Here is an 18271-nt window from a genome sequence, read left to right on the forward strand (position 1 = left end):
CCACAGAGCTGCGTGCAAGCCCCACGCCGGGTCCAGACCTGGAGGCTCCCCTCTCCTCTCCCCTTCCTCCCCCTCCCCACCCCCTTGTTCTCACTGTACTGCTGGGCTCCAGAATCAACCCCATCCTTGCACTATGAGCCCCAGGCCATTTGTCTAACTCTCGGCCTCGTCTTCCTCATCCGTTGGGGCCGGGGGGGGGGGGGGACAGTGGGACTGCCCACAGAACCACAGGAGGACCAGACTGATGTCTTTCCCCACGGCCCAGGTGGTCAGCTGGATCCGGCATCAATTCTGCACAGAGTGGGGTCCTGCTATGTGTGGGCATTCTGGGAACAAGGCAGTGCTGAGGGTGAGGCCTGGTCCTTGGGGAGCATCTGGGAGCACCAAAGCTGAGGTGAGCAGAAAGGGCACTACACAAATGGAACAGCAGATGGCAGTGTCCACGGAGCCTAACCGAGGCCCAGGCGGACCCAGGAAATCACAGGCCACTCAACTATCCTTCCTCCTTCCCTCTTTTCTTTCCTTCTTTCCTTCCTTCCATTCACCCATGCAATCATTCATCCATCTATCCAGTCATTCATTCGTCCATCTATTCATTCATTCATCCATTCACCCATACTTCTGTTCATCCATTCACACCTCCACTTGACTACGTGTTCATGACCATCCGCTGTGGACCCGTGCTGCCCCAGGCAGGGCCCGTCAGGAGCCAGCACCCTCTCCTGTCACAGGCAGGACGCTCCGGGCGCCCTCCCCGGGCACCTCCACGCATGCGCGCGCCCTCCCCTCCGACGCCAGCTCACTTGTCAGGCTTTCCGGGAAGCAGCAGCCGAAGGCGGCACTTGTTGGCCGAGTGGATCTCCTCTTCCTTCACCCGCATCAGCCTCTGCAGGGCCAGGCACCAGTCCTGAGCTACGGTCATGTTCAGGTTCTAGGGTTGGAAAGGCCCAGGAGGTCACCACAAGCCATAGCAGACCCCTGGAAGGACCCGCCGGCGGCCCTCCTCTCCTCCAAGGAGCCAGCTTCCTTCCCCGCCTCTCCCGCCACGCGGGCCACAGGCTGTGCAGAGTCTGCGGCCTCGGAGCCAGGTCCCCCAGCGCAGCCCTGCCCCCCTGCCGCCTACCTGGTAGGTGCCGTGCAGCGTGCTGATAAGCAGCGTGATCTGCTCCACCACAGCCAGGTCCTTCTGCAGGTCCTGAAGCTCCTGGAAAAGGCGCGGGGGCCCCAGGTACACCTTGTCTGGCAGAGAAGAGACCCAGCTCGGCTTCCAGGCTGGGGAAGGCGCCCACAAGAGGCCGAGCAATTGCTGAGCACTGGTGGCTCACACCTGTCATCCTAGCTACTCAGGAGGCTGAGATCGAAGGATCGTGGTTCAAAGCCAGCCTAGGCAGGAAAGTCCATGAGACTGATCTCCAGTTAACCACCAGAAAACCAGAAGTGGCGCTGTGGCTCAAGAAGTAAAGTGCTAGCCCTGAGCTGAAAAGTTCAGGGACAGCACCCAAGCCCAGAGTTCAAGCCCCACAACTGACAAAAAAAAAAAAAAAGAAGCCACGCAACCTACTCACGGGGAATACTACCAACTGTGGACCTAGAGAAGCAGCACTGGAGACTCAAAAGAGAACAGAACCAGGTTTGGGAGACGTGTGTGCCTGGGTAACATGGGAGTGTGTCACAGTGGGTCTGTAGAGGGTCTTGGAGATCATAAGACAGAGAACTAGGTATGCCTAGAAGAGCTGAGGAGCCTGCATGGGGCCAGGAAGTGGCAGGCACAGGCAACATGGAGAAGAGCATGTGCAAAGATACTGTGGCTCAAGGAAGCTCACAAACAGCAAGCTGTTCAACAGACACACTGAAGAGGGGTGTCAGTAGTTCATGCCTGTAAATCTGCTCCTACAGGAGGCTGAGATGGGAGGACTGAGGCTTGAAGGCAGCCTGGGTAGAGAAGTCTCTCGAGGGCTGGGAAGGTGGCTCGGTGGTAGAGCACTTGCCTTGCATGCCTGAGGCCCTGGGTTCGATTCCTCAGCACCACATAAGCAAAAAGAAAAAAGCCGGAAGTGGCGCTGTGGCTCAAGTGGTAGAGCGCGAGCCTTGAGCTGAAGAGCTGAGGGACAGCACCCAGGCCCAGAGTTCAGGCCCCATGACTGGACCCCCCCCCAAAAAAAAAGAAGTCTCTGGAGACTCTTGTCTCCAATAAACGAGCAAAAGCTAGAAGTAGAGCTGTGGCTTAAGTGGTAAAGCACCAGCCGCAAGTGAAAAAAGAAAACAAAAAACGAAGAAACAGCATCCAGGCCCTGACTTCAAACTCTAGTTCTAGAGTGCACGCACACACTCGTGCGTAAACCATCTAGGTGGGATCTCTGCTCTTATGGAGTTTACAGCCTAGGGGGAAGGGGGGGGAGGTGGAGGCACAAACACAGCCAATAACAACCAGGTGCTGGGAGAAAGATACTGGGTGATGAGCCAGTGGGGCAGGGTGAGTGGCCTCAGATCTCTGATGACCATGCCAGGGAGAATGGCAGCATGATGATGATGGCCAGTAAGAGACAGACACACACCACGCCAGAAATCCGGGCTGTTAGATGGGCGGCCATGGCTCACGCCTGTCATCCTAGCTACGCAGGAGGCTGAGATCTACGGATGGTGGATCGAAGCCAGCCCGAGCAGAAAAGTCTGGGACACTCTTAACTTTCATAAACTACTCAGGAAACGCTGGAAACAGTGCTGTGGCTCAAGTGGTAGAATGCCAGCCCTGAACACCAAGAGGCTCAGACAGCACCCAGGACTGGAGAAACAAACAACAAAACAGAAAATAAGAAGTCTGGGCTGCTTTCTTGTTGGGCAGTGGTGGCCAGGGGGCATTTCACCGCCAGCTGATGTCTAGCAAGCCCCATCACGGTGTCTTTGGACCTGCGTGGGGACTACCTGGACAGGACACACCTGCACTGTCACAGATCACAGACACCAAAGGGAGGGTGAGGAGGGGCTCCACAGTGACCTGGGGGGACCACGTGGGTGCAGCCGCCCCAGTGTACCCCTCCCCTTGGACAGACGGGGGGACAATGGGGACCCCGCACCGTGACAGAGCCGCGCCCGTGGCGTGAGCCATTTACAATCGGCAACACGCCATCCGCCAGCGCATTAAATTAATGCCGTTGATGGGAATTTTACTGTCCCGTCACTTGGTGTCTAATTTGTGGTTTTGTTTGGGTTTTATTGTTGTTTAAGGGTTCTAAACATATGGAGCTGATTACCCTAAGCCTTCTATGTGTATGTATTTGAATAATGGTATAATAAAAACCCATCCGAAACCTACCGGGGTTCAATAAGAAGGTGTTTCTACTTTGGGGGGGGGGCCGGCAGTACACCAGGGGCTCTAGCTACAGAAAGTCTGAGTCAGAGCAAGGGGCCGAGGGGGGGGGGGACACCGCTCTCTCCACCTCCCAGGTCTGCCAGTGGGTGCCACAGTCAGAGCAGGTGGCCGGCCATGCGCTCCCTCCAAGCCCACAGGACCTCCCGGCACACCAGTCAGACAGCAAGTGGGCAGGGCAGAAGATAGATGCAAGCACCTATGGAGGTGTGTCTGGGCACGGCACTCCGCCAGCCCTGCCAGCCCTGTGGCTCAGCTCGCTGGTACCCCAGGCTCCAAGCAAGGTTAGAATCACAGCCAATCATGAGAAAAACACAGCCTAGAGCCTGAAGCCATCAGGAAAGCCGCCCTGAGTAGGACACAGGCAGACGTGTGAGGACAGGAGGGTGTTCTGGGAAAAGGCAAGGTTACGACCTTGTTTCCACGGGAGCAGGGGGCCCCCAGAGGCCCCAGCAGGGGGAGAGTGGTTGGGAAGGGAGGAGAGGGAAGGGAGGGGAAGGGAGGGACATTCAAAGTGGGCATGGGACCTCTATTCCAAGAGCAAGGGGAGGCACCGGGGGCGCGGGGGAGGCACACAGATTTGATGCCACGTGGTGGAGTGAAGAGGAGAGGAGAGGGGGACAGGAGCCAGGCGGCCACTGCAGCCTCCTGGGATCACAACAGGGCAGCCATGCGGAGGCAGAGAGCAGAGGGTCAGGCGCTGCCCGGCAGGGGTCTCAGGGAAACGGGAGCCAGGCGGAGCCAGACAGCAGGGTCCCCGGGAGCTCAAGGAGGACAGTGTGCAGGCGATGCCCTGGGCGCAGCTAGGAGCCCCCTGCCTGAGGCGCCTGGGGGGGGGGAGCTCTCTGCAGGCCGCTGGCGAGCCACGGGCGGGGCGGGGAGAGCTGGCAGGGCGTGGGGCGCTGGTCAGCCTGTGCCCACAGGTGGGCCCTGGGGTCCCATGGCGGGGGAGGGGCTGCACTCACTCTGGGGCTGGCCGGCAGGCGAGGCCTTCTTGGCACCCGCGTGCTGGATGAGGACGTTGTCCTTGTCGTAGGAGCCACCGTCCTGGCCCACCTCCACCACCTGCACCTGTGGCAGCGCCGTGTTCCACTTCACCACGTACTTGGGCCCCAGGGGCACCAGGCTGCTGATCTCCAGCTGGCCTCTGCCAGGACAGAAGAGAGAAGTTCTGAGCGCCTGCCATGCCCCGGGCCCAGAGGCAACACAGCGCCGTACCCCAGCACCCCAGCTCAACCAGGCTCCACACAGCCCAAGCACAAGACCTCAGGCCAGAACCAAGCCACAGCAGCCCAGGGACCCTCGCTGGGGCCGAGCACTTCAGCCCCAGAGCCAGAACCACATGCTCCAAGCACCTGAGCCCCAAATCACCTACCTGTGGTTGGCCGGCCTGGGGAAAAGACAATAAGGAATGTGGTTACTGGGGTGGAGCCATTTCTGAGGACGGTAGGGGTGGCCCTGGGCTGCACATCCGGAGGGGTAGATATTGGGAGGAGCAGATGAGGCCCACAGGACCAGGTATGGACAGACAGAGCAACTGTGGGGGGAGGACCTGTCCCCCTGGACTGGGCCTGCTTTTCTCTCTCTCCAGACAGCCCTGCTCAGCGAGATTAAGTGACTTAGCCCTTATCCCACTAACCAGTATCCCAGGACTAGGCCCCTAGGACCCCACTTCACATACCACACCTAACCCTGGCCAGCATGAGGGCCAAGGACATACAGGGGACCTGAGATGCGTGGTCCTGGGGTGGGAGAAACATCCACCCTACCTGCTCGCTCCCCTGCCAGGACCTGTGACCTGGCGCCAGGTGGCCCCTAAACCTGCTCTGTGGTGCTACATGGAATACACAAGCCCCAGCCCCACCCCCTGCCCTCTGCCCTGCACCCAGCAGCAACCTCAGCTACTGCTGCCGTCATGCCCTTTCCAGAATGTTCTAAAGCGCTCAAGAGCCCACTGGGGGGAGGGGGTGTCACAACTGGAGATCTGGGGTGCATCCTGATACCTAAAGGCACACATGCAAGTGAATTGGCCGGGTGGACCCAGGCCCACACTGCTCCAGGCTACCCTAGGCCGCGCCCGAGCCCAGGCCCAGGCCCAGGCCGGCACTTCCCTAGCCCGGGCCAGCCCTTACTTGAAGTTGATGTTGGCGCAGACCAGCATGTCATTGAGCAGGAAGACCCTGCGCTCCTTGGACTTGAGCAGCTGCCCTCGGTCTCCGTACACCGTCTCCGTCAGCGTCTCACATAGGAGCAGCTGCCGCTGGCCAGACGTTAACAGCTGGAGGAGGGGCAGGGAGGAGCCACATCAGTTTAGGGCCTAGACGGCTATGCAAACCTCACAGAAGGTTCCAGAGACTTGGAACCTTCTGCCTTAGAAAGGAGGAGAGTGAGGCTGAGAAGCAGAGAAGCTAAAGCGACCTCCAGTTTTGGGGTGACCGTACATTCTGTACAGTGAGGCCATGGGGCACCTGCCAGGTTCTCTGCTTGGGGGAGGCCCTGGGAATCCCAAATACCCAACCGGCTGGGTCCCCTTAGCAGCACCCTTTGCCTGCCTGAGCCTCAGTTTCCCCAGCCGCCAAGGCAGAGCCTGCCCTCTGCAGCTGAGGCCACTGGAGTGACTGTGTTAAGTAACTGGGCTTTATTAAGTAAAGGCCCATGGGCCCCTAAACCTAAGAAAGAACCCCCTTGTCCCAGCCTAGGCTCCGGCTGGCTCTGGGCATTTCTACCACCCCAGAGCCCTCGGGCAGAAGCCACGGGGCTGGGGAGGCACTGGGCATCACTGAAGTCTGGGACTTAGTTACTCAATAAAGCACAGGCCTAGGCTCAAAAGCAGTTAGGAATTTCAAGATGCCACCAGCAACACATTAAGCCTAGAACAGGGGCAATCTGAGCGCAGCCCAGGAGGGCAAAGGAGTCCTGCATAGCCAGCCCTGCACTCAGCACACCGCAGACTCCCCGGGCCTCTGCCTGGGGGTGTCCCCGGGCATCTGCCTGGGGGCGCTGTTGGTGATGGTTTCACTGCGTCATGCTGCATCCTGACCTACAGAGACAGGCTCTGAGCCCCAGCTCCACCCTCACCTGCTCACACCAGCCCCGCCAACCCGCTAGGGCTGGGAAACACAGGGATGGTGAGAGAGGTCCAGAAAAATGTATTGCCAAAAGCTGTGCCTCTAACAGACGTCGTTTCTCCTCCCTCCCTCCTTCCCTTCCTTCTTTTCTTCTTTCCCTATCAGATGGGAAAGGCCACCTAAAGCCTACCCAAAAGAGGATGCTCTGCCCTCCTGGAGATACACAAGGATCAACCGAGGAGATATCATAGGTAAAGTGACAGGCTGCAGGTGCTGCCCCCTGCAGGGTGGACAGGGCATTGCATGACAGGAACGGGGATGGCCCAGATCGCTCACAGCTGCTAGCGCGGCGCTCACCCCGATTGCACAATTGAGCCAGATGCAGAGGCTCAGGAAAACCTGACTAGGGTCCTGAGGGCAGAGGGTTTCCGCCAGACGCTGCCAGGGGCGCCCTCCCCTCCTGGCTCACAGGGATTTCTTTGAAAAGACAAGAATAGGAGAGGGAAAAAAACGGATATTGCCCAAACGGTCCCTCCACGGGCTCCTGAATCAGCTCTTTTGAAATAGGGGCACGATTCCGGCTCGGGCTACGCCCAGTTTCATTTCTGCTTGTCTGGGTGACGAAGGGAGAATGACTCACTGGTCAGGACTGTCCCGGGAGAGCTCCGAGGGGGATACCACATGTGACCACCACCTCAGCATCTCACCGCTGTCCAGCTCAGCCCTCCTTGCTAGAGGTGAAAACAGGCTCAAGGCCTGCAGGGCCTGCCTTCCTCAGTGTCAATCCGGTGGCCCTGACTTCCAGCCAGCCGCCACCACGTACCAACAACAGGTCTCCAGGGGACAGAGCCAGGGATGTATCTCTCCATCTCCTTTGCATGTGCTCAGCTCACAGGTGTGTGAACCAAAGAGGAAAAGACCCCCAAGTACCCCACACGGGGAGCTGGGGGCGAATGAAAGGAAAACCTCCCAGGCATGAAGAATGGCATCGGTAGCCATCCTGGGCTGGATTCTGCCCTCCAGAGACATTGCAAACCTGCGGGCTTTCAGGACAGGATGGTGAAGTGGGCAACACCGTGAACAGTCCTGAATGGACAGGGACATGCACATGCGTGCGCACACACACACACACACACACACACACACACACACAAGTCTTCATCCCCAGCTCTGGGCCCCTGAACAGAGGGGAGCAAACCCAGAGGGCTTCCAGCCAGCAGGTGGCGCTAGTGGGGAGAGGAATCCGAGGGATGTGGGCAGCCGCTCTCACGTGAGCCCCACGCATCTGCCAGTCAGGATCTTGTGGAAAATCTCTCAGTTTTTAAAGGTTGCCAATGACTTCCCTCATCTTAGAAATACTGTGTAGAGACCACAGTCCATCTGCAGCCTGACAGGGACCTAAGAAGAAGGGACACCTGCCCCGCGGGCCTGTGGGCCTAGTGGTGCCAGCCGCAGAGCTCTTTGCACTGGCAACTGTGGTGCATAAGAGCGGGGCTGCCAGCCGTCCTCCCGGACACTGCAGAACTCTTCCCTGCTCCTCTCTGCAACAGCCAGCCACAGCCTCAGGACCCTACAGAGAGGCAAGGGGCACCTGAGGCTCACACCTGTAATCCCAGCAGCTCAGGAGGCTGAGATCTGAGGGTCATGGTTGAAAGCCAGCTGGGGGGGCAGAAAACCTGAGAGATTCCATCTCCTCTCCAGTTAACCAGCATAAAAGCCAGGCTGAAGGTGTGGCTTCCACAGTAGAGTGCCAGCCTTAAGCAAAAAAGCCGAGGGAGAACAGGAAGTCCTGTGTTCGAGGCCTCGTACCTGAGGAGAGGGCTCCTCGATTTCCCCCTCGGAAGACATGAAAACCTCCCACAGGCTGACACAAAGACAGCCTTCCCACAGGCTGAGGCAGGTCCCCTCCCCCTCCAACGGCCAGCGGATGCGCAGAGGGAGGGAGAGGGGTCCAGAACTGCAGGCCGGGATGGGGTGGGAGGCAAACAGGAGCTGTGGTGAGGTGGCCTGTGCTCTAAAACTAGGGCTCTCTGAATATTCATCTGCGCATTTTAAGGGCTTTTGTTTTGCTTTTATTAAGCTGTACCAATGTAGGCCAATACCACAGCAGACCATGGCCTCCGTTCTCTTCTTCCTCTACTAAGGGCTCTTGGAAGGGGCTGGTCCTCCTCCTCATGTATCTTCAAGCTACCTTGGCTGTCTGATGCTACTGAATTCTCCTCCTACCAGAGGATGCAAGTGAGGTTCAGAGAGGTTGAGGCTGTCCCCCGATGCCAGACAGCAAGCACCCGTGGCACAAAAAATAGCTGAATTTTAAACCCTGAGCCTCTTGTTTAACTAAGATCTGCCTGTACCCTAAAATAGCATGTGCAGCGATAAATGTGGGCTCCAGGTGAGAATCTGAACCGGGAGACCAGAGCAGTGGGCTTGGAGAAACAAAGATTGCCCCTCTCTCTGAGAACATCGGAACCTCGCAGGTGGGGAAGGCAGAGGGGGCGGGGGGAGGGGAGGCTGCTTTCACCTTGTTGAGGCTGCTGCGGTCGCTGACGCTCTTGGTCAGCTGCTGGATCTCAGCCACCTGGTCAGCCAGTCGCTTCTGCTCATTCAGCTTCTCAGCCAGGGTCTCCAGCTCCGTGAGGGCCAGCTGCAGAGACAGCCTGTCCGGGTGGCCCCTGGGGGTGTTCTTCAGCATGTCCTACCAGACAGAGATGAGCCAAGACTGGGACACGGAAACACAAACACACACACACACACACACAGAGGCCTTCTCTGGCCTGGGGCAAAGCTATGCCCCCACACCACCCCCACAGACCAGGTCTGAAGGGTGCAGCTTGGTACTGGGCATAGAATAGCCCAGAGGGGCTCCTAATGAATGAAGAGAATAAGATCATTGTGTGCCTCGCAGAGTATAACCTCAACAGCACTGAAATCACAAGGGCTCTTAGAGACATCCATCCACCGTGCCCACAGCAGTGCGACTCACAACGGCCAAAATAAGATGGCCACTGAGTGATAGCTGGGGGGTGGGGGTAAAACGTGGCTGCTCTATACACTCAAACACACACAGGCCTCAACAAGGGAAAGAAATCACCAGGTACAGATGGCCTGTCATCCTAGCTACTCAGGAGGCTGGGATCTGAGGATCAGGGATCAAAGCCAGGCAGGGCAGGAAAGTGTGTGAGACTCTTACCTCCAATAAACCAGAAAGGAAAAAAAAAAAAAAAAGCCAGAAGTGGTTTAAGTGGGAGATCAACAGCCTTGAGCCAAAAAAAAAAAAAGCCAAGAGAGAACAAGGCTCTGAGTTCACGTCTCAGGACCAGCACAAAATTTTTAAAGAACAATAAATAAGTAAATTAAAAGGAAGGAAATTCTGACATCATGCCAAGGCGAATAAACCTGAGGATACAACATCCTCACGAAAAGACAAACACTGCGAGATTCCGCAGGCAGGAGGCTCCTAGAGTGGCAGGATCCCTGGGCTCAGTGGGCAGGACAGGGCTGCTGGACAGGGAGGGCGGGGTGGCTGGGGGGCATCGGGACGGGGCTTAATGGACACAGTCTCCTTGGCACAGAAGGAGAGCTGGCGGAGGGGGAGGTGGGGACTGCGGCATGAAGGGGACGCCCCAGGTCCCCCGCTCAGCACTGGTCCACTGGTGGCAAATACGGAAAAGCACTCATCGGCGCTGATGCACTGATGACCACTCACTGGTGAGTAAACAGAGGCCAAGATGCCACCGTCCCTCCACTGGCAGCTAAGGCCCTCGGGTCCCAGGGCCCTGTGGCTGTCACCGACTGCTGCCTGCTCTGGGCAGAAGGACCCAACATGCCATGGAACCTGCAGTGCAGGAGGAAGGTGAGGCCAGAGCCTCACCGTGGGGGTTGGGAGGACTCTGACTGCCCCCAGGCAAGCCCTGATCATCCGTGCCCACCCACACCCACCCCCAGGCCAGGCAGAAGCCGAACCCCTGGCAGTACCTGAAGCAGGAGGATGAACTGTGGAAACCTCTGGATGGGCTTCACCATCAGCCCATAGAGGGTGACGCGGTCTGGGCTGCACACTTGTCGGCGCTGGGGAGGACAAGGGCAAGTCAGTCCCCGAGGCTCCTGCTGAGCCCCCAATACCCAAAGCAACTCAGTCTCTAAGCTTCCCACTGAGCCCCCAGTACCCAGAGCAACTCAGCCCCAAGCTTCCCACTGAGCCTCCAGTACCTGGAGTAACTCAGTCCCCAAGCTTTCCACTGAGCCCCCAGTACCCCGAGTAACTCAGTCCCCAAGCTTCCCACTGAGCCCCCAGTACCCGGAGAAACTCAGTCCCCAAGCTTCCCACTAATCCCTCAGTACCCAGGGCAAGTCAGTCCTTGAGGCTCCCACTGACTGAGTCCCAGTACCTGGGGCAAATCTCTCCCTGAGGCTCCCACTGAGACCCCGTACCCAGGGCAAGTTAGTCCCCGAGCTCCCCGCTGAGCCTCCAGTACCCAATGGAAGTCAGACCCGGAGGCTCCCACCGAGTCTCTAGTATCCACCCATCCGTGTCCTCCACGGATGCCAGTTCCCAGCAGCCAGGGCTCTGTTGACCTCACCTGCTCCTCTTCCAGCATCTGGGGAATCTGACTATAGCCCCTCACAGACCCCAAAGCTAACCATAGCCCTGAGCCTCCATCCTCCCAAGTGACTGACACCCAGGACCTGGGGAGACACCCTCCTCATTTTCAAACAGGGAACCTCAGGCCCTAGCCATAGCCCCAGCCTGCCAGGAGCATAGGCCCCAGAGCTGCAAGCCGGAGCCCGCACACCCCCTACGGGGCTTCGCAGGCCTGCCCTCCCGGCTGCACGGCTCGGGGACCCTTGCCTCCCACAGAGCCTTTAGCTCATCCTTGCCCCCTCCAGGGATCAGGAAGTAGTTTCTCCCCCACAGAACTGAGGCATCCCCAAAGGGGCCGGACAGGGGTGCAGGTCACAGCTGTGACATCAAGTTCCGGGCTGACGTGTACCTCCCATGTGCTCAGCCTCCCCCAGCCCAGCCCTGGTCAGCGGCCTGGACAGCCCGGGGCCACCTTGAGGAACTCGAGGAAAGCTGGCTTGGTGAGGCAGGCTTTCTTGATGATGCACATGGCGTTGGTGAAATTGTTCACGTAGTCGCTGTACACGTCCAGCACCATGGACTTGGAAAACTGTAAAGAAGTGGGGGGGGGGGGGGGGGAAGGTGTCATTACTGTGGGGCAGGCAGCAAACCTGTGAGGCAGCTGACCTGCCGCTCTGTTTGGGGAGGGAATCTGGGCTTGAAGAAGCAGAAATCACCCCAAGATCACAGAGGGAGGGGATATTATTTGCTTTATATGTGTTTTCTTGGACAGGGCCCCCAGCTCTCACCATAGTGGTGCCTCTAGAGCTGAGCTGTAGAAGGCAGGGCAGTAGGCATGGAACCCACCCACCCTCCTTGCCACAGCCCCTCAGACACACCAGCCAAGGATGCTGTCCATTCAGAGGATCTACCAAACCCTGAGGTTTTCAAGACTATACGTATATATGTGTGTGTGTGTGTGTGTGTGTGTGTGTGTGTGTGTGTGTATATATATATATATATATATATATATATATATATATGCCATCTTGAGGCTTGAACTCAGGGCCTGGGCACTGTCCTGTAACGTTTCTTCTTTTCCTTTTTTTTGTGCTCAAGACTAGCACTCTACCACTTAAGCCACGGCTCCACTTCCAGCTTTTTGGTGGTCCATTGGAGATAAGAGTCTCATGGAGTTTCCTGCCCGGGCTGGCTTTGAACTGTGATCCTCAGATCTCAACCTCCTGCGTGGCTAGGATTACAGGTGTGAGCCACCGGCGCCCGGCTGATCTTTTTTTCTTTTAGCTGGCTTGGCCTTCCCTACACCCTGCACCCCTCTCAGGCCCTAGAGACCGGAGGGGCCGCTAGACCTGTCTGAGATCCCAAACCCGGGCCAGGACCTCGGGAGACCAGACCTGACCTCCTAGGCCACCATCCAGCCTCCTTCTCCAGCGCCCCCGGGACCCTGAGCATTGCCTGAGCCAGCTTGTCCGCCAGCAGCCCATCGCTCTTTGAGTGCTGGGTGAGGGTAGTCTAGGTGGCTGGAGGCCACTGGTATCCCAGGGGGTTCCCCATCTGGGCAAGCCAGGTGGTGGCTGCGCTCGGCCTGGAGGTCCTCCCCAAGGCCATCTCTGCACTCCGAGGGGCCGCGTCCACCCTCAGCATAGCCCATGTAGACTTGGGGGCCCTGCTGCCCTCCGGCCCCCCTGGCTCAGGCAAGTGGCCCCAGCAGAGGAGGGAGACTGGATCACATGACCTCTGAGGTCAGGCTGGCTGTGGTTCTACCCAGGGCGGGAGGCCATGAAAAGTGTTTGGGGACACCTACAGAGGCCACAAAGAGGTCCCCGATCTTCTCCGTGGAGTCCCACTCGGCCACGCGGGAGGACAGGGCGATCTGGAACATGGAGTGCAGGTGCAGGATCTCCCTCACCCGGAGGAACACCACCTGGCACTTGCGGATGCTCAGCGCCTTGGGCTCCATCTCCATCAGAGGGTTGCGGTAATCCTGCAGGGAGCCGGGGGCCGTCAGGGCTGAGGGAACGCGACAGACACCCCCCACACACACACACACCTTCCTGCAGGGTGGAGAGACACCCTCCCTCCTCACGCATCCTTCTGGAAGGTTCTCCGTGAATGCAATGCCCCTCTCCTCTCTCTCAGCCCACCACGGCCCCTGGGACTTCTGTGCTAAGCTGGGTCTCGGGGAGCAGGAGGGTTTTTTCTGTGTTCTGTGCTAGGGAGGCAGCCCCGAGGGAGGGGCTGGCCAGCTGGGGACACCCAGAGGTGTCTGTGCAAGGGAGTGCCACCCTCCTAGCAGGCCCAGCTCAGAGAGGTGGCCTCACACTGGCAGCGGGAAGAGTCATGGAGTCAGGGGTTCAAACCCCAGGCCAGGGCAGCACACCCAGGACACATGGCACTCATGTGGGCTTAGTGATCCCCGTGAGAAACCAGGAGCTTCTCACCCCCCATCCCCGCCTTGCAGAGCCCCGGGGGGGGGGTCCCAGCGTGGCCAGGAAGACACAGCACCTTTCTGGGCATGAAAGAGGCCCGCCCTGCCTCCACGCTCTCATTTGGGGGAATCCCAATTTCATTACTAGCCATGAGCATGAACACGGGGGCCCGGGGAAGCCTTACCTGAACCCTCCCATTTGGAGCTCCTGCCGACCCCCCCCAAACAAGGCCAGCGTGGGGTCCCCTTCCCAAATGCTCCTTAGGAAGTGTCCCCCTTCCCTCCTTCCTCCCCTGCCCCCAGAGACCCTGCGAGACCCAAGGAGGCACCTGGAGTATCCGCTTCAGCGACTCTACATAGCTGCCCTCGCTCTGCACAATGGAGCCCAGGATGTGTCTCCGGACCACCTGCCAGGCAGAGCTACAGTCACACAGGGGGCCAGCGGACACGCTGCATGGGGGGGGGGGCACAGTGGCTACTGAGTGGGGGGGGAACTGCAGGGGGGACAGGAAGGGACACTGCAGCCACAGGACACAGGGGCTCCACAGCCACTCATGGACCCCAGGGAGAAACACCATGCTGCCCAGGCTGAGGCCCCGGGGAAGGAAGGAGAGCAGATCCTGCTGGCTTCCGCTCACATACACCCAGGGAGGGGAAGTCACCACCTCTCCTCCACCTCCATCTTAGGCGGATATGAAGTCTCAGCCTCACCTACAGTGTGGCAGGGGGGAATGCAGCGGTACCACCTCTCCGACAGGCCGGCCGGTGGGTACCATCCCTCCCTGACCATCTCATCTCCCTTCCCTTTTTCCGCCCATGTTCCTCACCGCCCCCTCCCCCAGCCTGCATCAGGCCAGCCCAGAGGGCACCAAGCCCCTCAGTGCTGCCGACCAGCACCGGCTCAGGTACAGGGTAACCCTCTCCCTCGCTCCCCCGGGCGTGGCACGGTCATAGGTCACAAACTTTGCTGCATGGTGGAATCACGTGGGACCTTTAAAACATCCTGCCACCTGCCTGCCCCCCCCCACCGGACATTGTGAGTCCTTTGGTCCTGAGGTGACCTGGGCATCCGCCTTTAAAACGTCCCTCAGGAGCCGGGTTCACGCCTGTCATCCTAACTACTCAGACAGCTGAGATCTGAGGGTCGCTGTTCCAAGCTAGCCCAGGTAGTAAAAGGCATGAGACTCCTATCTCCAATTAACCAGCAAAAAGCCAGAAGTGGAGCTGTGCTTCAAATGGTAGAGTGTGGGGCTGGGAAGGTGGCTCAGTGGTAGAGCGCTTGCCTTGCATGCCTGAGGCCCTGGGTTCCATTTCTCAGCACCACGTAAGCAAAAAGAAAAGAAAAAAGCCAGAAGTGGTGCTGTGGCTCAAGTGGTAGAGCGCTAGCCTTGAGCTGAAGACCTGAGGGACAGAGCCCAGGCCCAGAGTTCAGGCCCCACAACAGTACCAAAAAAAAACACAAAACAGTAGAGTGTGATCCTTAGGCAAGAAAAGCTCAGGGGCAGAGCCCAGGCCCTGAGTGCTAGGACTGGCTCGCGCGTGCTCTCTCTCTTTCTCTGCCCCCCTCTCCCCCCTCTATCTCTCTCTTTCTCTCTTTCTCCTCTCTCCCTCCCCTCTCTCTCCTTCCTTTCCCTCCCCTCTCCCCCCCTCTTCCCCCCTCCTTCTCAGTGCTGGGTTGGGCCAGGCTGAGTGCTCCCACAAAGATGTCTTATGTGAGTGCAGTCTGTCCATCTGCACCAAGGGCTGGGCGGCCACCTCTCCTCTCCTCTCCTCTCCCTTCCCTGTCCTGGCTGTCCTGAGAATGTCAGTCCTGGCCCCGCGGCCACAGCCCAGCTCCCTCCGCCAACTCTAGCCACCCATCCTCTCCTCCCACCGCTCCCACAAATGCCCCCCCCCACATCGCACAAGCTGGGGCTGTGGCACCAACCACTCCACTCCGGGCAGTGCCCATGTGGAGCTGAATCCTGAGCCTCAGTGCCTGGACTTGGGCTGAGTAACTCCGGGGGGCTGTCCATGGCACCCCAGGGCATTCAGCGCTCCCCTGGCCTCTGCCCAACACATGCTGGTTGAACCCTGAGCCTCCATAACCAAAGCTGTCAACTGTCCCCTAGCAGATATGAAACTGTCCTCTGCCAAGAGCCAAGGGTCTGGGGTCACTAGAACATCTGATCCAGGAAGGGGCCCCCAGGGGTAAGAGAGAGACAGAGACAGAGACACAGAGACAGAGAGAAAGAGAGAGAGAGACTCTGAAAGTGGGGAGTCCAGGCTCAGCCTGGCTCTCTGAAAACCATGAGCAACACCCAGAGCCTCTCAGAGCCACATACTTGTGGACCTCAACCCTGAGGCCAGGGGAGGAAGCATGCTGCATGCCACCACCAGCAAGCATCCACGGAGGGGCACGCTCCCTGCCACCCCAGCTGAAGGCTGTGGGCAGGGATGAGGCCGGTGTGGCCCTGTCATCCTGAGGCCAGACATCAGGATTTTCTGTCCCCACAGCCCTGGCCGTGCTCTTGCGGACAGACACCTCTCCCATCCAGACCGAGAGGGTCAATCGTGACCTGGCCAGGGTCTCCAGCCGGCCACGGCTGCCTGGTCTTGCTCTGTGAAATGCAGCTGGCGTCCACCACAGCTCCCAGCAGACGCCCGTAATGGACTCAGGAGCCCCTGGCCTGCACATGTGGACGCCTGGCAGTCCTTCCCAAGCTGGACAGGTCAGCACGCTTCAGGCTTTACTTGTCCCATTCCCTTCTTCAAAGGACACCTCACCAACAACCTGCTCTGCTTGTCCTGGGGCCCAGAGACAAACTCACCAGATGCCGGGACCTCGCCCTCCCCCAAAACAACAATGTGGAACGGAACCGCACTTGTCACTGCCCCTTCAAGACCCAGACACCCCCTGCCCTCCCCCTCCCCCACCCACAGGCCCCCACGCTCTGCTCCCCACACACCTGCTGCGGGCTCAGGCCATCGGGCATGGGGCCCAGCTCCGGGGCTGGGGGCTTGATGTCTGTCACGCCGACCTCCAGGAGGCCCATGTCCTCCTCCTCCGAGTCACCTGGGAAGTCGGACGGGCCGGGGGCAGCAGCTCAGGTGAGGATAGCAGAGCCTGCTCAGGCCCCAGGGAACTGAGAGCCACCCAGACCAGTCCTGGGCCCTGAGGAGCTGAAGCCAGTCTCCCAGCTGCCCCAGGAGCCTGGAATCACCCAGGAGCACTCACATGCCGTGGGATTCAGGGATGGCGGAAGAGAGAATGAGCCACCCGGCAGGAACAGAACCCGGCCTCAATCTCGGGACCAGCCCTGCCTGAATTCCCTGTTCGGACCTGCCTGCACCGGCCCGGCCAAGGCCAGCCACCGTATCCCTGTCCCCAGCACTAAAAATAGGGAGGGACACAAGTCCCGAGAAGAACAGATCTGTGCTACACCCTCTTTTTATTTTATTTTTTCCTTTAATGCAGAGGTCCCAAGGACAACGCTTGCCTAGAATCTGATTGAGAGTCCTGGGCCTGAGTCGGTGGGGGGCGTGGGAGGGGTCCCCACACTGGGACAGATGGCAGCCTCTCTCAGAGGAGAGTCCAGGCCTGTCCTTGTAGGATCCAAGTCCCCTGTCCCCCCCCCAACCACACACACACACACACACACACACACACACACACAGAGGCTCAGGAACCAGGAGATGGGACCTGGCACATGGCCTCTGCAGGGAGCAGGAAGTGGGGAGGTGGGGTGGGGGAGGGCGGAGAAAAGAAGAAGTGCCAGCCGCCCAGGCGGTGGCTGGGGGAGCAGGCATCCGTGGTGGACCCTTACCTGAGCAGGAGATGGAGGAGGAGGAGGGGTAGCGGATGACGGGGTGGGGGTAGGAGTGGAGGAGGGAGTGGCGGGGGCCCTCCTGCCTGGCCCCCATGATGCCCAGGGCATCTCTGTGCACCCACCCCAGCCGCTGGCTCCGAGGCTTCCTCTTCCCCCACACACTGCTGGGTAACATTCTTGGCCTGGGATCTGAGCCCTGCCCGGCTATTAATAACACCATGTGGGAGGGTCACTTTAGGAAAGGCCAGAGTCAGTGGGTGGGGGAGGAGGTCCCAGAAGCTGTCCCTGGCCGCCAGGCCTGTTCATTTCTTTGGAGGCTCCCCCAAAGGCGGCCCCAGACAGCGGGCATGCCCACTCCGTCCCCAGGTGGGGGTTCTGACCACCCCTCCAGAGGAGGGACTGGGCCAGGTCACAGCCAGGAGGCCAGGGCCCAGAGGAGACTCGGATCAGTATGATGGCCTAGCCACAAGCTCTGCACTTAGGGCTGACTGTGCCCCACCTCAGCCCCAAGAGTAACACCTGCCACACAGCCTCTTCCCACACACCACCGAGTCAGCCAGCCTCGCTGTGTCCTGGGAGACAGTGCCACTGAGAGTCATGAGACTGAGGTAGCCGGGCACCAGTGGCCCACGGCTGTCATCCCAGCTACTCAGGAGGCTGAGATCTGAGGATCACAGTGTGAAGCCAGCCCAGCCCAGAAGTCCATGAAACTCTTATCTCCCACTTAAACAGAAAAAGCCAGTAGTAAAGCTGTAGTTCAGGGATAGTGCCCGGGCCCAGAGTTCAAGCCTCAGGCCCGGAAAAAAAACAAAACGGGGGGTGGGGGTGGGGGTAGGAATGGGGGGGGTGTACTGAATGAATGGTAACAAGTAGTAATTAATCAAATCTGTCTAAAACCTAAACGACCTTCCTATGTCCAACAAGGCCCATAGAGTCCTGCCAACCTGCCTTGACCTCCTCCTCCCCTTCCAGGCCTGTGTGTGTGTGTGTGTGTGTGGTGTGTGTGTGTGTGTGTGT

The 18271-nt window shown here is 59.0% G+C and overlaps 1 protein-coding gene across 2 annotated transcripts in view; it reads right to left on the reverse strand.

Annotated features, from left to right (window-relative positions):
- Arhgef10l (Rho guanine nucleotide exchange factor (GEF) 10-like) overlaps positions 1–18271 on the reverse strand; it is a 120966-nt gene that overhangs the window by 41819 nt on the left and 60876 nt on the right. Inside the window, exons 9-19 of one of the 2 annotated variants that reach the window (XM_013035155.1) lie at positions 16394–16500; positions 13775–13852; positions 12822–13001; positions 11490–11606; positions 10411–10503; positions 8957–9130; positions 5500–5645; positions 4743–4757; positions 4333–4514; positions 1124–1239; positions 804–931 (exon numbers count right to left, since the gene is read on the reverse strand). In XM_013035155.1, the coding sequence (XP_012890609.1) occupies positions 804–931; positions 1124–1239; positions 4333–4514; positions 4743–4757; positions 5500–5645; positions 8957–9130; positions 10411–10503; positions 11490–11606; positions 12822–13001; positions 13775–13852; positions 16394–16500 (1336 nt within the window). The remainder of the gene's footprint in view (positions 1–803; positions 932–1123; positions 1240–4332; positions 4515–4742; positions 4758–5499; positions 5646–8956; positions 9131–10410; positions 10504–11489; positions 11607–12821; positions 13002–13774; positions 13853–16393; positions 16501–18271) is intronic. The other variant, XM_013035162.1, reaches the window with a different exon arrangement.

This window comes from Dipodomys ordii, unplaced genomic scaffold (genome assembly GCF_000151885.1).
Source record: "Dipodomys ordii isolate 6190 unplaced genomic scaffold, Dord_2.0 Scaffold6, whole genome shotgun sequence".
Lineage (NCBI taxonomy): Eukaryota > Metazoa > Chordata > Mammalia > Rodentia > Heteromyidae > Dipodomys > Dipodomys ordii.